The 24807-nt window shown below is 47.9% G+C and overlaps 1 protein-coding gene across 1 annotated transcript in view; it reads left to right on the forward strand.

The window, feature by feature from the left end:
• The first annotated feature begins 443 nt into the window (after positions 1–443).
• ENO3 (enolase 3) overlaps positions 444–24807 on the forward strand; it is a 29852-nt gene continuing 5488 nt past the window's right edge. Inside the window, exons 1-8 of the mRNA XM_075346734.1 lie at positions 444–511; positions 11023–11113; positions 11265–11360; positions 11438–11496; positions 13400–13469; positions 13545–13678; positions 22901–23123; positions 23624–23821. Of these exons, the coding sequence (XP_075202849.1) occupies positions 11029–11113; positions 11265–11360; positions 11438–11496; positions 13400–13469; positions 13545–13678; positions 22901–23123; positions 23624–23821 (865 nt within the window). The 5' untranslated portion in view covers positions 444–511; positions 11023–11028. The remainder of the gene's footprint in view (positions 512–11022; positions 11114–11264; positions 11361–11437; positions 11497–13399; positions 13470–13544; positions 13679–22900; positions 23124–23623; positions 23822–24807) is intronic.

Genomic DNA, 24807 nt, shown 5'->3' on the forward strand with positions numbered 1-24807 from the left:
TGCAGCAGGAGGGGATATATAATGCAGCAGGAGGGGGATATAATGCAGCAGGAGGGGGATATAATGCAGCAGGAGGGGGATATAATGCAGCAGGAGGGGGATATAATGCAGCAGGAGGGGGATATAATACAGCAGGAGTGAATATAATGCAGCAGGAGGGGGATATAATGCAGCAGGAGGGGGATATAATGCAGCAGGAGGGGGATATAATGCAGCAGGAGGGGATATAATGCAGCAGGAGGGGGATATAATGCAGCAGGAGGGGGTATAATGCAGCAGGAGGGGGATATAATGCAGCAGGAGGGGTTGAAGTAGTCATTGTAGTAATATACAATAATAGGTTCATCTGAGGGGGCACATACTTTCCCCCTGCACTGTGATCATGTGTCTGTGTGTGTCTGCCCCCTCCCTGCTGGGCGCTCGGTGTGACCCTGGTGTCCCTCCCTGTATATAAGGCAGGCACTGCACTGAGCTGTCACATTACCGGCCGGCCAGTGGCACCGCACACCGGGTAAGAGCCACCACACACCGTCATCTGCTATATATAGGACAGAGACTTACCGCCTGCACACTATATACTGTGTAATATATAGACTCCACACCTTGTACATCATTATATACTGTAAATTATATTGTCACCCATGCACTGCACATTATATACTGTAAATTATATTGTCACCCCTGCACTGCACATTACATACTGTATATTACATTGTCACCCATGCACTGCACATTACATACTGTATATTACATTGTCACCCCTGCACTGTACATTATATACTGTATATTACATTGTCACCCCTGCACTGTACATTATATACTATATATTACATTGTCACCCCTGCACTGCACATTATATACTGTATATTACATTGTCACCCCTGCAATGTACATTATATACTGTATATTACATTGTCACCCCTGCACTGTACATTATATACTATATATTACATTGTCACCCCTGCACTGCACATTATCTGCTGTATATTACATCATCACCCCTGTACTGTATATTATATATTGTATATTACATCGTCAACCTTGTACTGCACATTATATACTGTATATTATATTGTCACCCCAGCACTGCACATTATATACTGTATATTACATCGTCACTCCGGCACTGTACATTATATGCTATATATTATATTGTCACCCCTGCACTGCATATTATATACTGTATATTATATTGTCACCCCTGTACTGCATATTGTATACTGTATATTATATTGTCACCCCTGCACTGTACATTATATACTGTATATTACTTTGCCACCCCTGCACTGTACCGTATATACTGTATATTGCATTGTCAGCCCTACACTGCACATTATATGCTGTATATTACATCATTGTCCTTGCACTGTACATTATATACTGTATATTACATTGTCACCCCTGTACTGCACATTATATACTATATATTACATCATCACCCTTGTACTGTAGATTATATGCTGTATATTACATTGTCACCCCTGTACTGCACATTATATACTGTATATTACATTTTCACACCTGCACTGCCCATTATATACTATATATTACATCATCACCCTGCACTGTACATTATATATTGTATATTACATTGTCACCCCTGCACTGTACATTATATGATGTATATTACATCATCACCCTGCACTGTACATTATATATTGTATATTACATTGTCACCCCTGTACTGCACATTATATGGTGTTTATTACATTGTGACCCCTGCACTGTTCATAATATCCTGTATATTACATTGTCACCCCTGCATTGTACATTTTGTATTGTATATTACATTGTCACTCCTGCACTGTACATTATATGCTGTATATTACATCGTCACCCTTGTACTGCACATTGTATACTGTATATTACATCGTCATCCCTGCACTGTAGATTATACACTGTATATTACATTGTCACCCCTGTACTGCACATTATATGCTGTATATTACATTGTCACCCCTGTACTGCACATTATATGCTGTATATTACATTGTCATCCCTGCACTGTACATTATATGCTGTATATTACATCTTCACCCCTGCACTGTACATTATATAATGTATATTACATTATCACCCCTGTACTGCACATTATATGCTGTATATTACCTCATCACCTCTGCACTGTACATTATATAATGTATATTACATTGTCATCCCTGCACTGTACATTATATACTGTATAAACATCGTCACCCCTGCACTGTACATTATATGCTGTATATTACATCGTCACCCCTGCACTGTACATTATATACTGTATATTACATCATCACCCCTGCACTGTACATTATATACTGTATATTACATTGTCACCCCTGCACTGTACATTATATACTGTATATTACATCGTCACCCCTGCACTGTACATTATATACTGTATATTACATTGTCACCCCTGCACTGTACATTATATACTGTATATTACATCGTCACCCCTGCACTGTACATTATATACTGTATATTACATCATTACCCCTGCACTGTACATTATATAATGTATATTACATTGTCACCCCTGTACTGCACATTATATACTGTATATTACATCATTACCCCTGCACTGTACAATATATAATGTATATTACATTGTCACCCCTGCACTGTACATTATATAATGTATATTACATTGTCACCCCTGCACTGTACATTATATACTGTATATTACATTGTCACCCCTGCACTGTACATTATATACTGTATATTACATTGTCACCCCTGTACTGCACATTATCTGCTGTATATTACATTATCACCCCTGCACTGTACATTATATACTGTATATTACATCATTACCCCTGCACTGTACATTATATACTGTATATTACATTGTCACTCCTGCACTGTACATTATATACTGTATATTACATTGTCACCCCTGCACTGTACATTATATAATGTATATTACATTGTCACCCCTGCACTGTACATTATATACTGTATATTACATTGTCACCCCTGCACTGTACATTATATACTGTATATTACATTGTCACTCCTGCACTGCACATTATATACTGTATATTACATTGTCACTCCTGCACTGTACATTATATGCTGTATATTACATTGTCACCCCTGCACTGTACTTTATATGCTGTCACAGCCAGGGCCAGTAGTGTATAGATTGTGAGGTTTTCTTATGTAATGGGGCCACTGAGGACAAAGTCACGGTCCTGGTGACCTTTCCCTGCGGCTATAATTGTCCTGACCTTTATCTGTCTCCAGTGACTTTTTCGTCAGTTATTTATAAACCTCCCAAGATAAATCGAGAGACAAATGTAAATAACTCTCACAGAACGCGAGCGCTGCACGTACCGCACTGCGCGGGTATGCCGAGTCAGTGTATACCGGTATTATAGACCTGTGATCAGTGTATACCGGTATTATAGACCTGTGATCAGTGTATACCGGTATTATAGACCTGTGATCAGTGTATATAGGCATTATAGACCTGTGATCAGTGTATATCGGCATTATAGACCTGTGATCAGTGTATATCGGTATTATAGACCTGTGATCAGTGTATACCGGTATTATAGACCTGTGATCAGTGTATACCGGTATTATAGACCTGTGATCAGTGTATACCGGTATTATAGACCTGTGATTAGTGTATATCGGTATTATAGTCCTGTGATTAGTGTATATCGGTATTATAGACCTGTGATCAGTGTATACCGGTATTATAGACCTGTGATCAGTGTATATCAGTATTATAGACCTGTGATCAGTGTATATAGGCATTATAGACCTGTGATCAGTGTATACCGGTATTATAGACCTGTGATCAGTGTATACCGGTATTATAGACCTGTGATCAGTGTATATCAGTATTATAGACCTGTGATCAGTGTATATCGGTATTATAGTCCTGTGATCAGTGTATATCAGTATTATAGACCTGTGATCAGTGTATACCGGTATTATAGACCTGTGATCAGTGTATACCGGTATTATAGACCTGTGATCAGTGTATATCAGTATTATAGACCTGTGATCAGTGTATACCGGTATTATAGACCTGTGATCAGTGTATATCAGTATTATAGACCTGTGATCAGTGTATACCGGTATTATAGACCTGTGATCAGTGTATACCGGTATTATAGACCTGTGATCAGTGTATACCGGTATTATAGACCTGTGATCAGTGTATACCGGTATTATAGACCTGTGATCAGTGTATACCGGTATTATAGACCTGTGATCAGTGTATATCAGTATTATAGACCTGTGATCAGTGTATATCAGTATTATAGTCCTGTGATCAGTGTATATCAGTATTATAGACCTGTGATCAGTGTATACCGGTATTATAGACCTGTGATCAGTGTATACCGGTATTATAGACCTGTGATCAGTGTATATCAGTATTATAGACCTGTGATCAGTGTATATCGGTATTATAGTCCTGTGATCAGTGTATATCAGTATTATAGACCTGTGATCAGTGTATACCGGTATTATAGACCTGTGATCAGTGTATACCGGTATTATAGACCTGTGATCAGTGTATATCAGTATTATAGACCTGTGATCAGTGTATACCGGTATTATAGACCTGTGATCAGTGTATATCAGTATTATAGACCTGTGATCAGTGTATACCGGTATTATAGACCTGTGATCAGTGTATACCGGTATTATAGACCTGTGATCAGTGTATACCGGTATTATAGACCTGTGATCAGTGTATACCGGTATTATAGACCTGTGATCAGTGTATATCAGTATTATAGACCTGTGATCAGTGTATACCGGTATTATAGACCTGTGATCAGTGTATATCAGTATTATAGACCTGTGATCAGTGTATACCGGTATTATAGACCTGTGATCAGTGTATACCGGTATTATAGACCTGTGATCAGTGTATACCGGTATTATAGACCTGTGATCAGTGTATATCAGTATTATAGACCTGTGATCAGTGTATATCAGTATTATAGACCTGTGATCAGTGTATACCGGTATTATAGACCTGTGATCAGTGTATATCAGTATTATAGACCTGTGATCAGTGTATATCGGTATTATAGTCGTGTGATCAGTGTATACCGGTATTATAGACCTGTGATCAGTGTATACCGGTATTATAGACCTGTGATCAGTGTATACCGGTATTATAGACCTGTGATCAGTGTATATCGGCATTATAGACCTGTGATCAGTGTATACCGGTATTATAGACCTGTGATCAGTGTATACCGGTATTATAGACCTGTGATCAGTGTATACCGGTATTATAAAAAAGAGAGATAAGACCTAGCGTCACCTAGGGTAGGTGCTCTGGAGTAATAGAGACAGTACAAATGAAAGAGAGAACTCCGGCACACTTCTAACTTCCCAAAAAAAGTTTCACACTGATTCATGTAATTCTTAATCTGCTTTTCTTTATTAAATGGTGAAGGTGATGCTTTACAAATAGAAAGTCCGCCACGACGTTTCGGCCTTAGGCCTTCATCAGGTCGGACGATCTGACCATATCAAGCATAAATCCAAACGTTAGAGAGAGTGTAAGCAGTCATCTATTGTCTGTATAATAGCGGATACAGACACACGTGTCCATCTATATAAGATCCAATACGTGGGTAACTCCGGTAACAGCAGGAGGTTAGAACAGGTCCTGCTAGAGGAATTTCTAATGTGTCTGGCAAATTAAGGAAGAACCAGTGGAATTGGCCAAAGGAGGGCTTCCAGTCCAATTAGATATAAAGATAAGCGCAGACTAATGCATCACCTTCACCATTTAATAAAGAAAAGCAGATTAAGAATTACATGAATCAGTGTGAAACTTTTTTTGGGAAGTTAGAAGTGTGCCGGAGTTCTCTCTTTCATTTATACCGGTATTATAGACCTGTGATCAGTGTATACCGGTATTATAGACCTGTGATCAGTGTATACCGGTATTATAGACCTGTGATCAGTGTATACCGGTATTATAGACCTGTGATCAGTGTATACCGGTATTATAGACCTGTGATCAGTGTATATCAGTATTATAGACCTGTGATCAGTGTATATCGGTATTATAGACCTGTGATCAGTGTATATCGGCATTATAGTCCTGTGATCAGTGTATATCAGTATTATAGACCTGTGATCCAAGTATATCAGTATTATAGTCGTGTGATCAAAGTATATCGGTATTATATTCCTGTGATCAGTGTATATCGGTATTATAGACCTGTGATCAGTGTATATCGGTATTATAGACCTGTGATCAGTGTATATCGGCATTATAGACCTGTGATCAGTGTATATCGGTATTATAGTCCTGTGATCAGTGTATATCGGTATTAGAGACCTGTGATCAGTGTATATCGGTATTATAGTCGTGTGATCAGTGTATATCGGCATTATAGACCTGTGATCAGTGTATATCGGCATTATAGACCTGTGATCAGTGTATATCAGTATTATAGTCCTGTGATTAGTGTATATCGGTATTATAGACCTGTGATCAGTGTATATCAGTATTATAGTCGTGTGATCAGTGTATATCGGTATTATAGACCTGTGATCAGTGTATATCGGCATTATAGACCTGTGATCAGTGTATACCAGTATTATAGACCTGTGATCAGTGTATATCAGTATTATAGACCTGTGATCAGTGTATATCAGTATTATAGACCTGTGATCAGTGTATATCGGTATTATAGTCGTGTGATCAGTGTATATCGGCATTATAGACCTGTGATCAGTGTATATTGGTATTATAGTCGTGTGATCAGTGTATATCCGCATTATAGACCTGTGATCAGTGTATATCGGTATTATAGACCTGTGATCAGTGTATATATCGGTATTATAGTCCTGTGATCAGTGTATATTGGTATTATAGTCGTGTGATCAGTGTATATCCGCATTATAGACCTGTGATCAGTGTATATCGGTATTATAGACCTGTGATCAGTGTATATATCGGTATTATAGACCTGTGATCAGTGTATATATCGGTATTATAGTCCTGTGATCAGTGCATATCGGCATTATAGACCTGTGATCAGTGTATATCAGTATTATATTCGTGTGATCAGTGTATATCACTATTATAGTCATGTTATCAGTGTATATCAGTATTATAGTCCTGTGATCAGTGAATATCAGTATTATAGTCCTGTGATCAGTGTATATCACTATTATAGACCTGTGATCAGTGTATATCACTATTATAGTCCTGTGATCAAAGTATATCAGTATTATATTCCTGTGATCAAAGTATATCAGTATTATATTCCTGTGATCAGTGTATATCACTATTATAGTCCTGTGATCAGTGTATATCAGTATTATAGTCCTGTGATCAGTGTATATCAGTATTATATTCCTGTGATCAGTGTATATCACTATTATAGTCCTGTGATCAGTGTATATCAGTATTATAGTCCTGTGATCAGTGTATATCACTATTATAGTCCTGTGATCAGTGTATATCAGTATTATAGTCCTGTGATCAGTGTATATCAGTATTATAGTCCTGTGATCAGTGTATATCAGTATTATAGTCCTGTGATCAGTGTATATCGGTGTCACGAGGTCCTTCTCTGATATCACACAATCAACAGAGCAAGAAATGAGAGAACAATTCAAATAACATTTATTCCAAGCAAAACAGAAGGTCCATCAAATAATCCACCACTCAGAGGGTAAAGTAGTCCAGTAATGGGATAAATGTCCCAGGGATCAGTCACAATCCTCCAGCAGTTCTTTTCCAGAGAAATCAGGGTTTCTCACAGTCTCTCTGGGGTGTCAGCTTCTCCCTCAGAGGATCAATCTTACTCCTTCTCTCTTGTCTTTCTCAGCCAGACTGAATAATCCGCCAGGTAAACAGAGAGTTTGGTGGATCCCAGGCTCCCCTCCCCAGCCTTAGGAACAAAAGTCCTGCAGGGGGTGATTAACCTGCAAACAGGACAATGTACACACAAGGAATACACAGAAAGGGCAGAGCACCACACCTAAAATACAAAATTATACAAAATTATACACAACCCCCCATATTCCACCATCACAACCTCTCCCTCCTTCTTAATAAGGAGTGCACCATGAGGTCTACACATACCTCTGGCCACCTCACTTAAGTCCATGTTGCTCAGCTGTGAATAGTCCCTTTGTGTCCTCCTTCACTCAAACTGTGTTTCCTGCACCCACAAATCGGCATTGTAGATCTCCCACATCATTTCCTAGGAGAATATCTGCAGGCAGCCGCTCATCACCCCAACCACACATTGCTTGACCCCAAAGCCAAAGTTCAGATCTACAGTCGCCTTTGGGATATTCCTCCTTTGTCCTCCAGCCAATTCAATAACAATCCCTGGTGCATGATGTATCGCCTCTCGCCGAACCACCCGGGGATCAGCTATTGTGAGAAATGCCCCGGAGTCACAAAATCCAATGACTCTCCGTCCATCCAGCGCAACCTCCTGTAAGTGCTTACTTTGATGGTGAGAGGAACTCGGGGCTGTGGCTTGCACCCCATAAACCCCTAGTGGCCGACCACGAGTGTCTGAGTCATTAGGCAAGTCTTCCCCCATTGTATTCAGCTGTAGAGAATGAACAGGTCGATTTGGTGCAAGGTCATTCCTCAATCGACCAGCAGGGCAAGTGTCTTACAGATGCCCCGGCTGTCCACATCGATAACATCTCCTCTGCGTCGTACTCCTTCCAGTGTGCATTCTGGAGAAGGCTGGAGGAGAACCTGATGACAAAGGCCGGAGTCCATACACTCCAACAGGGGCATCTATGGTGCAGGGGTCAACGGTACACTCCAGTGGAGGTGGTGGTAACTCTTCCTCAGGTGGTATTGAGTGCACAAAATGCACCGGACGAGGTGGAGGTGCATGGGGGTCCCTCCGAGTCCTTGCGGGACAACTGGATTGCAGGTGCCCAGGTTGCCCGCACTCATAGCATCTCTTCTCTGTGATTCCCCCAGGGCGTGGTCGGAACTGTTGGGGCCTAGGATTGTGAGCTGTGGTTGTCATAGGCCTGCGGCTGGTTGGACGGGCAGATATAACTGGAGAGGATTGGGTGACAGAGGATCAGGCTGTGGCTTATTGTCCAGAAGCCTCCTCCATTGTGGTCGGATAGTAAGGGCCTCATCAGCCAGGGCTGCAGCTCTATCCAAGGTGCACGGCGTGCGCTCTCTGACCCATTCCCGTATTTCTGAGGGCCACTTGGAAAGAAATTGTTCTATAAGAAATACCTGCATAACGTCTTCCACAGTGAAGACGTCTTCCGCTTCCAGCCATCTCCGACATGCCTGGGACATTTTATGGGCATACACCCTAAACGATCCCCCCGTGGTGTATGGGAGGTCTCAGAACTGTGCCCTATGTGAGTCTGGGGTCCGCTTTACAATGTTGTAATCCCGGTTCTGCTGTGAGTCAATGGTGTGATAAGCCTCTGCCAGGCTCCGTTCAGGAGTCCCACCAACAAACGCATCCAACCAGAGTGGGGAACCTCCATCATGGCACACTACTTCTCAAAGTCCTTGAAGAACCCTTCCACATCTACGGAAGCCTCATCAAATGACTTGAAGTCCACCCGGGTGATCCGTACAGGCTCCTGGATCGCTGGGTTTACACTGCAACTCACATTACTCCCTCGGTCGGACTCCATTGCTTCTTGTCTCCTCTGTGCTCGACGAGCAGCTTCCTCCTTATACTCCTGAGATACAACAGGGCCAAGAGCTGCCATCTCTTCTTCGAACCACACCACCCACTGGCTTTTTGGGGCAGGGATCCCCGTCTCCAGTGGTTGTCCATTAGACATCTGGGAGGAGGGGGTCTGGCTCACACTCACCAGTAGAGCAATTAAGGCTTCTTTACTCAGTCCCTGGTAGCTCAGGACAAGATCTCTAGCTCTCTCCTGTAGACTAGATGCGGTCCAGTCTCTGTACTCACTCTGTGGGTGGATCTCCATTAGGCTGCGCTCTGTTCATCCCACCGCTGCCACCAGTTGTCACGGGGTCCTTCTCCGATATCACACAATCAACAGAGCGAGAGATGGATGAACAATCCAAAGAGCATTTATTCCATGAAAATCAGAAGGTCCATAAAAATAATCCACTACACAGAGGGTGAAGTAGTCCAGTAATGGGATAAATGTCCCGGGGATCAGTCACAATCCTCCAGCAGTTCTTTTCCAGGGAAATCAGGGTTTCTCACAGTCTCTCTGGGGTGTCAGCTTCTCCCTCAGAGGATCAATCTTACTCCTTCTCTCTTGTCTTTCTCAGCCAGAATGCATAATCTCCCAGGTAAACAGAGAGTTTAGTGGATCCCAGGCTCCCCTCCCCAGCCTTAGGTACAAAAGCCCGGCAACGGCTGATTACCCTGCAAACAGGACAATGTACACACAAGGAATAAACAGAATGGACAGAGCACCACACCTAAAATATGAACCTACAGAAAATTATACACAACCTCCCATATTCCACCATCACAATCGGTTTTATAGTCCTGTGATCAGTGTATATCGGTGTTATAGTCCTGTGATCAGTGTATATCGGTATTATAGTCCTGTGATCAGTGTATATCGGTATTATAGTCCTGTGATCAGTGTATATCGGTATTATAGTCCTGTGATCAGTGTATATCGGTGTTATAGTCCTGTGATCAGTGTATATCGGTATTATAGTCCTGTGATCAGTGTATATTGGTGTTATAGTCCTGTGATCAGTGTATATCGGTATTATAGTCCTGTGATCAGTGTATATCAGTATTATAGTCCTGTGATCAGTGTATATCGGTATTATAGTCCTGTGATCAGTGTATATCGGTGTTATAGTCCTGTGATCAGTGTATATCGGTATTATAGTCCTGTGATCAGTGTATATCGGTGTTATAGTCCTGTGATCAGTGTATATCGTTATTATAGTCCTGTGATCAGTGTATATCGGTGTTATAGTCCTGTGATCAGTGTATATCGGTATTATAGACCTGTGATCAGTGTATATCGGCATTATAGTCGTGTGATTATCCTCTCCGCTCATTTCTCCTGACTTCTGCTCCTCCTTAGGGCATCATGTCTATCCAGAAGATCCATGCTCGGGAGATCCTGGACTCCAGGGGTAACCCCACAGTGGAGGTTGACCTGTACACCGGGAAAGGTGCGTATGTTCATCATTTTATAACAACCACTCAGATACAAAGGTCAGGGGTCCCGAGATGTGGGGCTGAATGCAGAGCAGCACAGAGTATTTCAGGAGATTGACTGATGGCAGCTGTGCAGATTCTTATCGCATGTCCTCACTATGACAGGGATGTTCCGGGCTGCGGTCCCCAGTGGAGCCTCCACAGGAATCTACGAAGCCCTGGAGCTGAGAGATGGCGACAAATCACGGTATCTGGGGAAAGGTGAGACCATCATAAATCAGCCGCTATGATCTCCTCATCCGGTCCACATGTCCGGTAACCACTGCTGCTCCCAACAGGTGTCCAGAAGGCGGTGGAGCACATCAACAAGACCATCGTCCCCGCCATCCTAGAGAAGGTAAGTGACAGAGCCACAAACGCTCCGACTGTAAGGGGTCTGACGGTCCAGTATATGGTGGTCGGAGGTCTAATGGTCTGGTATATGGTGGTCAGGGGTCTAAGGGTCCAGAATATTATGGTCATGGGTTTAAGGGCCTGGTATATAGGGTTCAGGGGTATGAGGGTCCGGTATATGGTGGTCAGGGGTCTGGGGGTCCGGTATACGGTGGTCGGAGATCTGATGGTCTGATATACGGTGGTCATGGGTCTGAGAGCCTGGTATACGATGATCAGGGGTCTAAGAGTCTGGCTTATGTTCATCAGGGGTCTGAGGGTGCGGTACATGGTGGTATATCGCTCTTATTCATTCTCGTCTGGACTATTGAAACTCTTTACTGATTGGTCTCCCTCTGACCAAACTTTCTCCTCTCCAATCTATCCTGAATGCATCAGCCAGGGTCATATTCCTGTCCAGCTGCTTCACTGATGCTTCTGCTCTGTGCCAGTCACTGCACTGGTTGCCTATCAGCTACAGAATACAATGCAAACTCATATTCCTCACCCACAAAGCTCTCCACAGCTCTGCATCACCATATATCTCAACCCTCATCTCTGTGTATCATCCTACCAACCCCCTCCATTCCGCCAATGATATTAGACTAACATTCTCCATAATACGAAGACTTCTCTCGTGCCAAGCCAGTTTTCTGGAATGCACTACCCCAAAGGATGCAAATAATATCCAGCCCCTAAGTTTTTAAGCGTGCATTAAAAACACATCTCTTCAGACAAGCTTATCATAATAACTTCCTAACCTAACTCTCCCCCGTCCCACCTTCTAAATGCTACTCGTAACCTCTCTCCTATGTCTGTCCTCACATTCTACATACAATCAATAGCACGTAAGGGCACCCGAAAGGTCACTGTCTAAACACCCGATCATTCATCTTTATATGTAACCAATAAACTAGCATAACAATGGCCGGGCAGATCTACAAGTGCTTCACCTCTTGTGTCCCCCCATCTCCCCATAGATTGTAAGCTTTCGAGCAGGGCCCTCGTTCCAACTGGAGCTGCTGAACTATCTTCTACTTTGTTTTGTTTTTGTCTGTACGAGCTCCACCTGACTGTAAAGTGCTGCAGAATATGTTGGCGCTATAAAAATAAACTTTATTATTATTATTATTATTATTATTATTATTAGTTAGGGGTCTGATGGTCAAGTATATGGTGGTCAGGGGTCTTATGGTCCAGTATATGGTGGTCGGGGGTTGATGGTTGAGTATATGGTGGTTGGGGGTCTGATGGTCCAATATATACTGTAGTGGTCAGGGGTCTGATGGTTGGGTATATGGTGGTCAGGGGTCTGATGATCCGGTACGCGGTGGTCAGAGGTCTGATGGTCGGGTATATGGTGGTCAGAGATCTGATACACGGTGGTCAGAGGTCTGATGGTCTGATATACAGTGGTCAGGGGTTTGATGGTCCGGTAAGCAGTGGTCAGAGATTTGATAGTCTGGTATACGGTGGTCAGAGGTCTGATGGTCAGGCTTGTGGTGGTCGGGGGTCTGATGATCTGGTACGCGGTGGTCAGAGGTCTGATGGTCTGGTATACGGTGGTCAGAGGTCTCATGGTCTGTTATACGGTGGTCAGAGGTCTGATAGTCTGGTATACGGTGGTCAGAGGTCTGATGGTCTGGTATACGGTGGTCAGAGGTCTCATGGTCTGTTATACGGTGGTCAGAGGTCTCATGGTCTGTTATACGGTGGTCAGAGGTCTGATAGTCTGGTATACGGTGGTCAGGGGTTTGATGGTCTGGTATGCAGCTCACACTGGACCTCCGGATGACTGCACTGATGAGTATATATGGAGGATCTGGAGAATGGGGCGAGATCTTTCATCTTCAGGTTCTTTGTCGTAGAAACCTAGCGTTGTGGAGCAGGAGAAGATCGATAAACTGATGCTGGAACTGGATGGGACCGAAAACAAATGTGAGTATAAAAAAAAGAAATGGGAGAGACGAGAAGCCCACAGAGAGAATATCTCATGCCTTTCTCCTCTTTCAGCTAAGTTTGGTGCTAATGCCATCCTGGGGGTGTCCCTGGCCGTGTGTAAGGCTGGAGCAGCGGAGAAGGGAGTCCCCCTCTACAGGCACATTGCCGACCTCGCGGGAAACCCCGATATCATTCTTCCTGTCCCTGTAAGTATTCAGTATCACATTCCCCCCAAAATACTCTCGTACCCCTGTCCCCTCATTCTCTCTCTCTCCGTCCCCGTTCCCTCATTCTCTCTCTCCGTCCCTCGTTTTTTATTCTCTCTGTCCCCCTACCCCTCCTCTCTCTCCAACCCCCGTCTCCTCATTCTTTCTCTCCATCCCTGGTCTCTTCATTTCTCTCTCTGTTCCCCTGTCCCCTCTTTCTCTCTCTCCATCCCCCGTCTCCTCATTCTCTCTCTCTCTCCATCCCCGTCTCCTCATTCTCTCTCTCTCCATCCCCCGTCTCCTCATTCTCTCTCTCCATCCCCCGTCTCCTCATTCTCTCTCTCTCTCCATCCCCCGTCTCCTCTTTCTCTCTCTCTCTGTCCCCGTCTCCTCATTCTCTCTCTCTCCATCCCCCATCTCCTCATTCTCTCTCTCTCTCTGTCCCTGTCTCCTCATTCTCTCTCTCTCTGTCCCTGTCTCCTCATTCTCTCTCTCTCCATCCCCCGTCTCCTCATTCTCTCTCTCCATCCCCCGTCTCCTCATTCTCTCTCTCTCCATCCCCCGTCTCCTCATTCTCTCTCTCTCTCCATCCCCGTCTCCTCATTCTCTCTCTCTCCATCCCCCGTCTCCTCATTCTCTCTCTCCATCCCCCGTCTCCTCATTCTCTCTCTCCATCCCCCGTCTCCTCTTTCTCTCTCTCTCTGTCCCCGTCTCCTCATTCTCTCTCTCTCCATCCCCCATCTCCTCATTCTCTCTCTCTCTCTGTCCCTGTCTCCTCATTCTCTCTCTCTCTGTCCCTGTCTCCTCATTCTCTCTCTCTCCATCCCCCGTCTCCTCATTCTCTCTCTCCATCCCCCGTCTCCTCATTCTCTCTCTCTCCATCCCCCGTCTCCTCATTCTCTCTCTCTCTCTCTGTCCCCGTCTCCTCATTCTCTCTCTCTCCATCCCCTGTCTCCTCATTCTCTCTCTCTCTCTCTCTGTCCCCGTCTCCTCATTCTCTCTCTCTCTCCATCCCCCGTCTCCTCATTCTCTCTCTCTCCATCCCCTGTCTCCTCATTCTCTCTCTCTCTCTGTCCCAGTCTCCTCATTCTCTCTCTCTCTCTGTCCCAGTCTCCTCATTCTCTCTCTCTCTCCATCCCCCGTCTCCTCATTCTCTCTCTCTCTGTCCCCGTCTCCTCATTTTCTCTCTCTGTCCCCGTCTCCTCATTCTCTCTCTCTCTCTGTCCCCGTCTCCTCATTCTCTCTCTGTCCCTGTCTCCTCATTCTCTCTCTCCATCCCCTGTCTCCTCATTCTCTCTCTCCATCCCCCGTCTCCTCATTCTCTCTCTCTCCATCCCCCGTCTCCTCATTCTATCTCTCTCTGTCCCCGTCTCCTCATTCTCTCTCTCCATCCCCCGTCTCCTCATTCTCTCTCTCCATCCCCCGTCTCCTCATTCTCTCTCTCTCCATCCCCCGTCCCCTCATTCTATCTCTCTCTGTTCCCGTCTCCTCATTCTCTCTCTCTCCATCCCCCGTCTCCTCATTCTCTCTCTCTCCATCCCCCGTCTCCTCATTCTCTCTCTTTCCCTGTCTCCTCATTCTCTCTCTCTCCATCCCCCGTCTCCTCATTCTCTCTCTTTCCCTGTCTCCTCATTCTCTCTCTCTCCATCCCCCGTCTCCTCATTCTCTCTCTCTCCATCCCCCGTCTCCTCATTCTCTCTCTCTCCATCCCCCGTCTCCTCATTCTATCTGTCTCTGTCCCCGTCTCCTCATTCTCTCTCCATCCCCCGTCTCCTCATTCTCTCTCCATCCCCCGTCTCCTCATTCTCTCTCTCCATCCCCCGTCTCCTCATTCTCTCTCTCTCTGTCCCCGTCTCCTCATTCTCTCTCTCTCTGTCCCCGTCTCCTCATTCTCTCTCTCTCTGTCCCCGTCTCCTCATTCTCTCTCTCTCCATCCCCCGTCTCCTCATTCTCTCTCTCTCTGTCCCCGTCTCCTCATTCTCTCTCTCTCTGTCCCCCGTCTCCTCATTCTCTCTCTCCATCCCCCGTCTCCTCATTCTCTCTCTCTCTGTCCCCGTCTCCTCATTCTATCTCTCTCTGTCCCCGTCTCCTCATTCTCTCTCTCCATCCCCCGTCTCCTCATTCTCTCTCTCTCCATCCCCCGTCTCCTCATTCTCTCTCTCTCTGTCCCCGTCTCCTCATTCTCTCTCTCTCTGTCCCCGTCTCCTCATTCTCTCTCTCCATCCCCGTCTCCTCATTCTCTCTCTCTCCATCCCCCGTCTCCTCATTCTCTCTCTCTCTCTCTCTGTCCCCGTCTCCTCATTCTCTCTCTCTCTGTCCCAGTCTCCTCATTCTCTCTCTCCATCCCCTGTCTCCTCATTCTCTCTCTCTCCATCCCCCGTCTCCTCATTCTCTCTCTCTCCATCCCCCGTCTCCTCATTCTCTCTCTCTCCATCCCCCGTCTCCTCATTCTATCTCTCTCTGTCCCCGTCTCCTCATTCTCTCTCTCCATCCCCCGTCTCCTCATTCTCTCTCTCTCCATCCCCCGTCTCCTCATTCTCTCTCTCCATCCCCCGTCTCCTCATTCTCTCTCTCTCCATCCCCCGTCTCCTCATTCTATCTCTCTCTGTCCCCGTCTCCTCATTCTCTCTCTCCATCCCCCGTTTCCTCATTCTCTCTCTCTCCATCCCCCGTCTCCTCATTCTCTCTCTCTCCATCCCCCGTCTCCTCATTCTCTCTCTCTCTCTCTCTGTCCCCGTCTCCTCATTCTCTCTCTCTGTCCCCGTCTCCTCATTCTCTCTCTCCATCCCCCGTCTCCTCATTCTCTCTCTCTCCATCCCCCGTCTCCTCATTCTCTCTCTCTCCATCCCCCGTCTCCTCATTCTCTCTCTCTCTCTCTCTCTCTCTCTGTCCCCGTCTCCTCATTCTCTCTCTCTCTGTCCCAGTCTCCTCATTCTCTCTCTCTCTCTGTCCCTGTCTCCTTATTCTCTTTCTCCATCCCCTGTCTCCTCACTCTCTCTCTCTGTCCCTGTCTCCTCATTCTCTCTCTCTCTGTCCCTGTCTCCTCATTCTCTCTCTCTCTCTCTGTCCCTGTCTCCTCATTCTCTCTCTCTCCATCCCCCGTCTCCTCATTCTCTCTCTCTCCATCCCCCGTCTCCTCATTCTATCTCTCTCTGTCCCCGTCTCCTCATTCTCTCTCTCCATCCCCCGTCTCCTCATTCTCTCTCTCTCCATCCCCCGTCTCCTCATTCTCTCTCTCTCCATCCCCCGTCTCCTCATTCTCTCTCTCTCCATCCCCCGTCTCCTCATTCTCTCTCTCTCCATCCCCCGTCTCCTCATTCTCTCTCTCTCTCTGTCCCCGTCTCCTCATTCTCTCTCTCTGTCCCCGTCTCCTCATTCTCTCTCTCCATCCCCCGTCTCCTCATTCTCTCTCTCTCCATCCCCCGTCTCCTCATTCTCTCTCTCTCCATCCCCCGTCTCCTCATTCTCTCTCTCTCTCTCTCTCTCTGTCCCCGTCTCCTCATTCTCTCTCTCTCTGTCCCAGTCTCCTCATTCTCTCTCTCTCTCTGTCCCTGTCTCCTTATTCTCTTTCTCCATCCCCTGTCTCCTCACTCTCTCTCTCTGTCCCTGTCTCCTCATTCTCTCTCTCTCTGTCCCTGTCTCCTCATTCTCTCTCTCTCTGTCCCTGTCTCCTCATTCTCTCTCTCTCTCTGTCCCTGTCTCCTCATTCTCTCTCTCTCTCTGTCCCTGTCTCCTCATTCTCTCTCTCTCCATCCCCCGTCTCCTCATTTTCTCTCTTTGTCCCCGTCTCCTCATTGTCTCCTCTCTCTGTCCCCGTCTCCTCATTCTCTCTCTCTCTATCCCCTGTCTCCTCATTCTCTCTTTCTCTCTGTCCCTGTCTCCTCATTCTCACTCTCTCTCTCTGTCCCTGTCTCCTCATTCTCTCTCTCTCTGTCCCTGTCTCCTCATTCTCTCTCTCTCTGTCCCTGTCTCCTCATTCTCTCTCCTCTCTCTGTCCCCGTCTCCTCATTCTCTCTCTATCCCCAGTCTCCTCATTCTCACTCTCTCTCTCTGTCCCTGTCTCCTCATTCTCTCTCTCTCTGTCCCTTTCTCCTCATTCTCTCTCTATCCCCTGTCTCCTCATTCTCTCTCTCTCTCTCTATCCCCTGTCTCCTCATTCTCTCTCTGTCTCTGTCCCTGTCTCCTCATTCTCTCTCCTCTCTCTGTCCCCATCTCCTCATTCTCTCCGTCTCCCTGTCTCTTCCTTCTCTCTCTCTCTGTCCCCGTCTCCTCATTCTCTCTATCCCCCGTCTCCTCATTCTCGCTCTCTCTCTCTGTCTTTGTCTCCTCATTCTCTCTCTGTCCCTGTCTCCTCATTCTCTCTCTATCCCCCGTCTCCTCATTCTCACTCTCTCTCTCAGTCTCCTCATTCTCTCTCTATCCCCCGTCTCCTCATTCTCTCTCTCTCTCTCTGTCCCTGTCTCCTCATTCTCTCTCTCTCTGTCCCTGTCTCCTCATTCTCTCTCTCTCTCTCTCTGTCCCTGTCTCCTCATTCTCTCTCTCTCTCTCTGTCCCTGTCTCCTCATTCTCTCTCTCTCTCTCTGTCCCTGTCTCCTCATTCTCTCTCTCTCTCTCTGTCCCTGTCTCCTCATTCTCTCTCTCTCTCTGTCCCCGTCTCCTCATTCTCTCTCTCCATCCCTTGTCTCTTCATTTCTCTCTCTGTTCCCCTGTCCCCTCTTTCTCTCTCTCCATCCCCCGTCTCCTCATTCTCTCTCTCTCTGTCCCCGTCTCCTCATTCTCTCTCCTCTCTCTGTCCCTGTCTCCTTATTCTCTCTCTGTCCCCGTCTCCTCATTCTCACTCTCTCTCTGTCCCTGTCTCCTCATTCTCTCTCTCTGTCCCTGTCTCCTCATTCTCTCTCTCTGTCCCTGTCTCCTCATTCTCTCTCTGTCTCTGTCCCTGTCTCCTCATTCTCTCTCCTCTCTCTGTCCCTGTCTCATCATTCTCTCTCTCCGTATCCCCCGTCTCCTTATTCTCTCTCTATCCCCCGTCTCCTCATTCTCTCTCTCTGTCCCTGTCTCCTCATTCTCTCTCTCTGTCCCTGTCTCCTCATTCTCTCTCTTTCTATCCCCCATCTCCTCATTCTCTCTCTCTGTCCCTGTCTCCTCTTTCTCTCTCTCTGTCCCTGTCTCCTCATTCTCTCTCTCTCTGTCCCCGTCTCCTCATTCTCACTCTCTCTCTGTCCCTGTCTCCTCATTCTCTCTCCTCTCTCTGTCCCCGTCTCCTCATTCTCTCTGTCTCCCTGTCTCTTCCTTCTCTCTATCTCTGTCCCCGTCTCCTCATTCTCTCTCTGTCCCTGTCTCCTCATTCTCTCTCTATCCCCCGTCTCCTCATTCTCCCTCTCTCTCTCTGTCCCTGTCTCCTCATTCTCTCTCTCTCTCTGTCCCCGTCTCCTCATTCTCTCTCTCTCTCTGTCCCTGTCTCCTCATTCTCTCTCTCTTTCCCTGTCTCCTGATTCTCTCTCTCTCTCTGTATCCCCGTCTCCTCATTCTCTCTCTCTCTGTCCCCGTCTCTTCATTCTCTCTCTCCATCCCTTGTCTCTTCATTTCTCTCTCTGTTCCCCTGTCTCCTCTTTCTCTCTCTCCATCCCCTGTTTCCTCATTCTCTCTCTCTCTCTGTCCCCGTCTCCTCATTCTCACTCTCTCTCTGTCCCTGTCTCCTCATTCTCTCTCTCTCTCTGTCCCTGTCTCCTCATTCTCACTCTCTCTCTCTGTCCCTGTCTCCTCATTCTCTCTCTCTATCCCGTCTCCTCATTCTCACTCTCTCTCTGTCCCTGTCTCCTCATTCTCTCTCTGTCTCTGTCCCTGTCTCCTCATTCTCGCTCCTCTCTCTGTCCCCGTCTCCTCATTCTCTCTCTCTATCCCCCGTCTCCTTATTCTCTCTCTCTCTCTATCCCCGTCTCCTCATTCTCTCTCTCTGTCCCTGTCTCCTCATTCTCTCTCTCTGTCCCTGTCTCCTCATTCTCTCTCCTCTCTCTGTCCCTGTCTCCTCATTCTCTCTCTCTCTATCCCCCGTCTCCTTATTCTCTCTCTCTCTGACCCCGTCTCCTCATTCTCTCTCTCTGTCCCCGTCTCCTTATTCTCTCTCTCTGTCCCCATCCTCATTCTGTCACCCCATCTTTTCATTCAAATTCATCCTCTTTCATTCTCTCTCTCCTTCTCTGTCCCCCCTCTCCTCATTCTCTTTCTCTTTCTCCCATGTCCCCTCATTCTCTCACACTGTCCTCCTGTCTCATCATTCTCTCCTCATTCTCTCTTTATCCCCCCTCTCCTCATTCTCTCTCTGTCCCCGTCTCCTCATTCTCTCTCTATCCTGTCTACTCATTCTCTCTCTGTCTCCCTGTCTCCTCATTCTCTCTCTGTCCCGTCTCTTCATTCTCTCTCTATCCCCTCACCTCATTCTCTCTCTATACTGTCTCCTTATTCTCTCTCTGTCCCCCATATCCTCATTATCTTTCCCTATCTGTCCCCCTCTCCTCACTCGCTCTCTGTCCCCCTCTCCTCACTCTCTCTCTGTCTCCCTCTCCTCACTCTCTCTCTGTCCCGTCTCTTCATTCTCTCTCTATCCCCTCACCTCATTCTCTCTCTATACTGTCTCCTTATTCTCTCTCTGTCCCCCATATCCTCATTATTTTTCCCTCTCTGTCCCCCTCTCCTCACTCTCTCTCTCTCTGTCCTCCTCTCCTCATTCTCTCTCTGTCCCCCTCTCCTCACTCTCTCTCTGTCCCCCTCTCCTCACTCTCTCTCTGTCCCCCTCTCCTCACTCTCTGTCCCCCTCTCCTCATTCCCTCTCTGTCCCCCTCTCCTCATTCTCTCTCTGTCCCCCTCTCCTCATTCTCTCTCTGTCCCCCTCTCCTCACTCTCTATCTGTCCCCCTCTCCTCATTCTCTCTCTGTCCCCCTCTCCTCATTCCCTCTCTGTCCCCCTCTCCTCATTCTCTCTCTGTCCCCCTCTCCTCATTCTCTCTGTCCCCCTCTCCTCATTCTCTCTCTGTCCCCCTCTCCTCATTCTCTCTCTGTCCCCCTCTCCTCATTCTCTCTCTGTCCCCCTCTCCTCATTCTCTCTCTCCCCCTCTCCTCATTCTCTCTCTGTCCCCCTCTCCTCATTCTCTCTTTGTCCCCCTCTCCTCACTTTCTCTCTGTCCCCCTCTCCTCATTCTCTCTCTGTCCCCCTCTGCTTATTCTCTGTCTGTCCCCCTCTCCTGACTCTCTCTCTCTGTTCCCCTCTCCTCATTCTCTCTCTGTCCCCCTCCCCTCACTCTCTCTCTGTCCCCCTCTCCTCATTCTCTCTCTGTCCCCCTCTCCTCACTCTCTCTCTGTCCCGTCTCTTCATTCTCTCTCTATCCCCTCACCTCATTCTCTCTCTATACTGTCTCCTTATTCTCTCTCTGTCCCCCATATCCTCATTATCTTTCCCTCTCTGTCCCCCTCTCCTCACTCTCTCTCTCTGTCCCCCTCTCCTCACTCTCTCTCTGTCCCCCTCTCCTCACTCTCTCTCTGTCCCCCTCCCCTCACTCTCTCTCTGTCTCCCTCTCCTCACTCTCTCTCTGTCCCCCTCTCCTCATTCTCTCTGTCCCCCTCTCCTCATTCTCTCTCTGTCCCCCTCTCCTCATTCTCTCTCTGTCCCCCTCTCCTCATTCTCTCTCTGTCCCTCTCTCCTCACTCTCTCTCTGTCCCCCTCTCCTCATTCTCATTCTGTCGCCTCTCCTCATTCTCTCTCTGTCCCCCTCTCCTCATTCTCTCTCTGTCCCCCTCTCCTCATTCCCTCTCTGTCCCCCTCTCCTCATTCTCTCTCTGTCCCCCTCTCCTCACTCTCTCTCTGTCCCCCTCTCCTCACTATCTCTCTGTCCCCCTCTCCTCACTCTCTCTGTCTCCCTCTCCTCATTCTCTCTCTGTCCCCCTCTCCTCACTCTCTCTCTGTCCCCCTCTCCTCATTCTCTCTCTGTCCCCTCTCCTCATTCTCTCTGTGTCCCCCTCTCCTTATTCTCTCTCTGTCTCCCTCTCCTCATTCTCTCTCTGTCCCCCTCTCCTCACTCTCTCTCTGTCCCCCTCTCCTCACTCTCTCTGTCTCCCTCTCCTCATTCTCTCTCTGTCCCCCTCTCCTCACTCTCTCTGTCTCCCTCTCCTCACTATCTCTCTGTCCCCCTCTCCTCACTCTCTCTCTGTCCCCCTCTCCTCACTCTCTCTCTGTCCCCCTCTCCTCATTCTCTCTCTGTCCCCTCTCCTCATTCTCTCTGTGTCCCCCTCTCCTTATTCTCTCTCTGTCCCCCTCTCCTCACTCTCTATCTGTCCCCCTCTCCTCATTATCTCTCTATACTGTCTCCTTATTCTCTCTCTGTCCCCCTCTCCTCACTCTCTCTCTGTCCCCCTCTCCTCACTATCTCTCTGTCCCCCTCTCCTCACTCTCTCTCTGTCTCCCTCTCCTCATTCTCTCTCTGTCCCGTCTCTTCATTCTCTCTCTGTCCCCCTCTCCTTATTCTCTCTCTGTCCCCCTCTCCTCATTATCTCTCTATACTGTCTCCTTATTCTCTCTGTCCCCCTCCCCTCACTCTCTCTCTGTCCCCCTCTCCTCACTCTCTCTCTGTCCCCCTCCCCTCACTCTCTCTCTGTCCCCCTCTCCTCATTCTCTCTCTGTCCCCTCTCCTCATTCTCTCTGTGTCCCCCTCTCCTCACTCTCTATCTGTCCCCCTCTCCTCATTATCTCTCTATACTGTCTCCTTATTCTCTCTCTGTCCCCCTCTCCTCACTCTCTCTCTGTCCCCTTCTCCTCATTCTCTCTCTGTCCCCCTCTCCTCACTATCTCTCTGTCCCCCTCTCCTCACTCTCTCTCTGTCTCCCTCTCCTCATTCTCTCTCTGTCCCCCTCTCCTCATTCTCTCTCTGTCCCCCTCTCCTTATTCTCTCTCTGTCCCCCTCTCCTCATTATCTCTCTATACTGTCTCCTTATTCTCTCTGTCCCCCTCCCCTCACTCTCTCTCTGTCCCCCTCTCCTCACTCTCTCTCTGTCCCCCTCTCCTCACTCTCTCTCTGTCCCCCTCCCCTCACTCTCTCTCTGTCCCCCTCTCCTCACTCTCTCTCTGTCCCCCTCTCCTCACTCTCTCTCTGTCCCCCTCTTCTCTCAGTTCCCCTGTTTCCTCTTTCTCTCTCTCCTCTGTCCCTCATATCATCATTCTTTCTGTCTTCTTCAGGCATTCAATGTCATTAATGGCGGCTCCCATGCTGGTAACAAGTTGGCCATGCAGGAGTTCATGATTCTTCCAGTGGGAGCATCCACCTTCCGGGAGGCCATGCGCATCGGGGCAGAGGTCTACCACAACCTGAAGGCTGTTATTAAGGCCAAGTATGGAAAAGATGCCACCAACGTGGGAGATGAAGGTGGATTTGCTCCCAACATTCTGGAAAACAATGAGGGTGAGCAGATATCTCTGGAAGTGTGGGCACTGGCGGTGCAGGGTCTAGCATTGTGGGGTCTGGCGATGGCGATGCAGTTACGGCAGTGTGGTGTCTGTCGGCGAGGGATCTGGTGGTGCGAGGTCTGGTGGTGCTGGGTCTGACAGTGCTGGGTCTGACTATGCAGAGTCCAGCAGTGTGGGGTCCGACTGTTCGGAGTCTGCTGGTGCGGGGTGCAGTGGTGAAGGGTCTGGTGGTGTGGTGTCTGTCGTTGAGGGGTCCGGTGGTATGGTGTCTGGTGGTGCGGGGTTTTGCGGTGCGGGGTCTGGCGTTGCGAGGTACAGTGGTTCGGTGTCTGGCGCTGCGGGGTCCAGCAGTGCAAGGTCTGTCGTTGACAGGTCCGGTGGAACAATGTCTGGCGCTGTGGGGTCTTGCGGTGCCCTGCACTGTAATTATATGATGTCTGCACCACTCATTGGAGATTAGCGGAAAATAACCGAGGACACTGTGTCTCCCTGCAGCCCTGGAGCTCCTGAAAGCTGCCATTGAGAAGGCTGGATACCCCGACAAGATCGTCATCGGGATGGACGTCGCCGCATCTGAATTTTTCCGCAAAGGAAAATACGATCTGGACTTTAAATCACCAGACGACCCAAACCGCTACATCAGCGGTGAAGAGCTGGGCAACCTGTACAAGTCCTTCATCAAGAACTACCCCGGTGAGGGAGGCGGCGTAATGTACACGTACAGAAGAGAGGAGAAACTAGGCCCTGCGGGGTGATACAGAGAGAAAGGGAGCAGAAACCAGGCCCTGGGGTGTGATACAGAAAGAAGAGAGCAGAAACCAGCCCCTGGGGGTGATACAGATAGAAAGGAGCAGAAACCAGGCCCTGGGGGGGTGATACAGATAGAAAGGAGCAGAAACCAGGCCCTGGGTGTGATACAGAGAGAAGGGAGCAGAAACCAGGCCCTGGGGTGTGATACAGAAAGAAGAGAGCAGAAACCAGCCCCTGGGGGTGATACAGATAGAAAGGAGCAGAAACCAGGCCCTGGGTGTGATACAGAGAGAAGGGAGCAGAAACCAGGCCCTGCGGGGCGATACAGAGAGACGGGAGCAGAAACCAGGCCCTGCGGGGCGATACAGAGAGACGGGAGCAGAAACCAGGCCCTGCAGGGCGATACAGAGAGAAGGGAGCAGAAACCAGGCCCTGGGGGGTGATACAGATAGAAAGGAGCAGAAACCAGGCCCTGGGGGCGATACAGAGAGAAGGGAGCAGAAACCAGGCCCTGGGGGGTGATACAGATAGAAAGGAGCAGAAACCAGGCCCTGGGGGTGATACAGAGAGAAAGGAGCAGAAACCAGGCCCTGCAAGGCGATACAGAGAGAAAGGAGCAGAAACCAGGCCCTGGGGTATGATACAGAGAGAAGGGAGCAGAAACCAGTCCCTGGGGGGCGATACAGAGAGAAGGGAGCAGAAACCAGGCCCTGGGGGGCGATACAGAGAGAAAGGAGCAGAAACCAGGCCCTGCAGGGCGATACAGAGAGAAAGGAGCAGAAACCAGGCCCTGGGGTATGATACAGAGAGAAGGGAGCAGAAACCAGTCCCTGGGGGGCGATACAGAGAGAAGGGAGCAGAAACCAGGCCCTGGGGGGGCGATACAGAGAGAAGGGAGCAGAAACCAGGCCCTGGGGGGGTGATACAGA

The sequence above is a fragment of the Anomaloglossus baeobatrachus genome, chromosome 4, assembly GCF_048569485.1.
Source record: "Anomaloglossus baeobatrachus isolate aAnoBae1 chromosome 4, aAnoBae1.hap1, whole genome shotgun sequence".
Lineage (NCBI taxonomy): Eukaryota > Metazoa > Chordata > Amphibia > Anura > Aromobatidae > Anomaloglossus > Anomaloglossus baeobatrachus.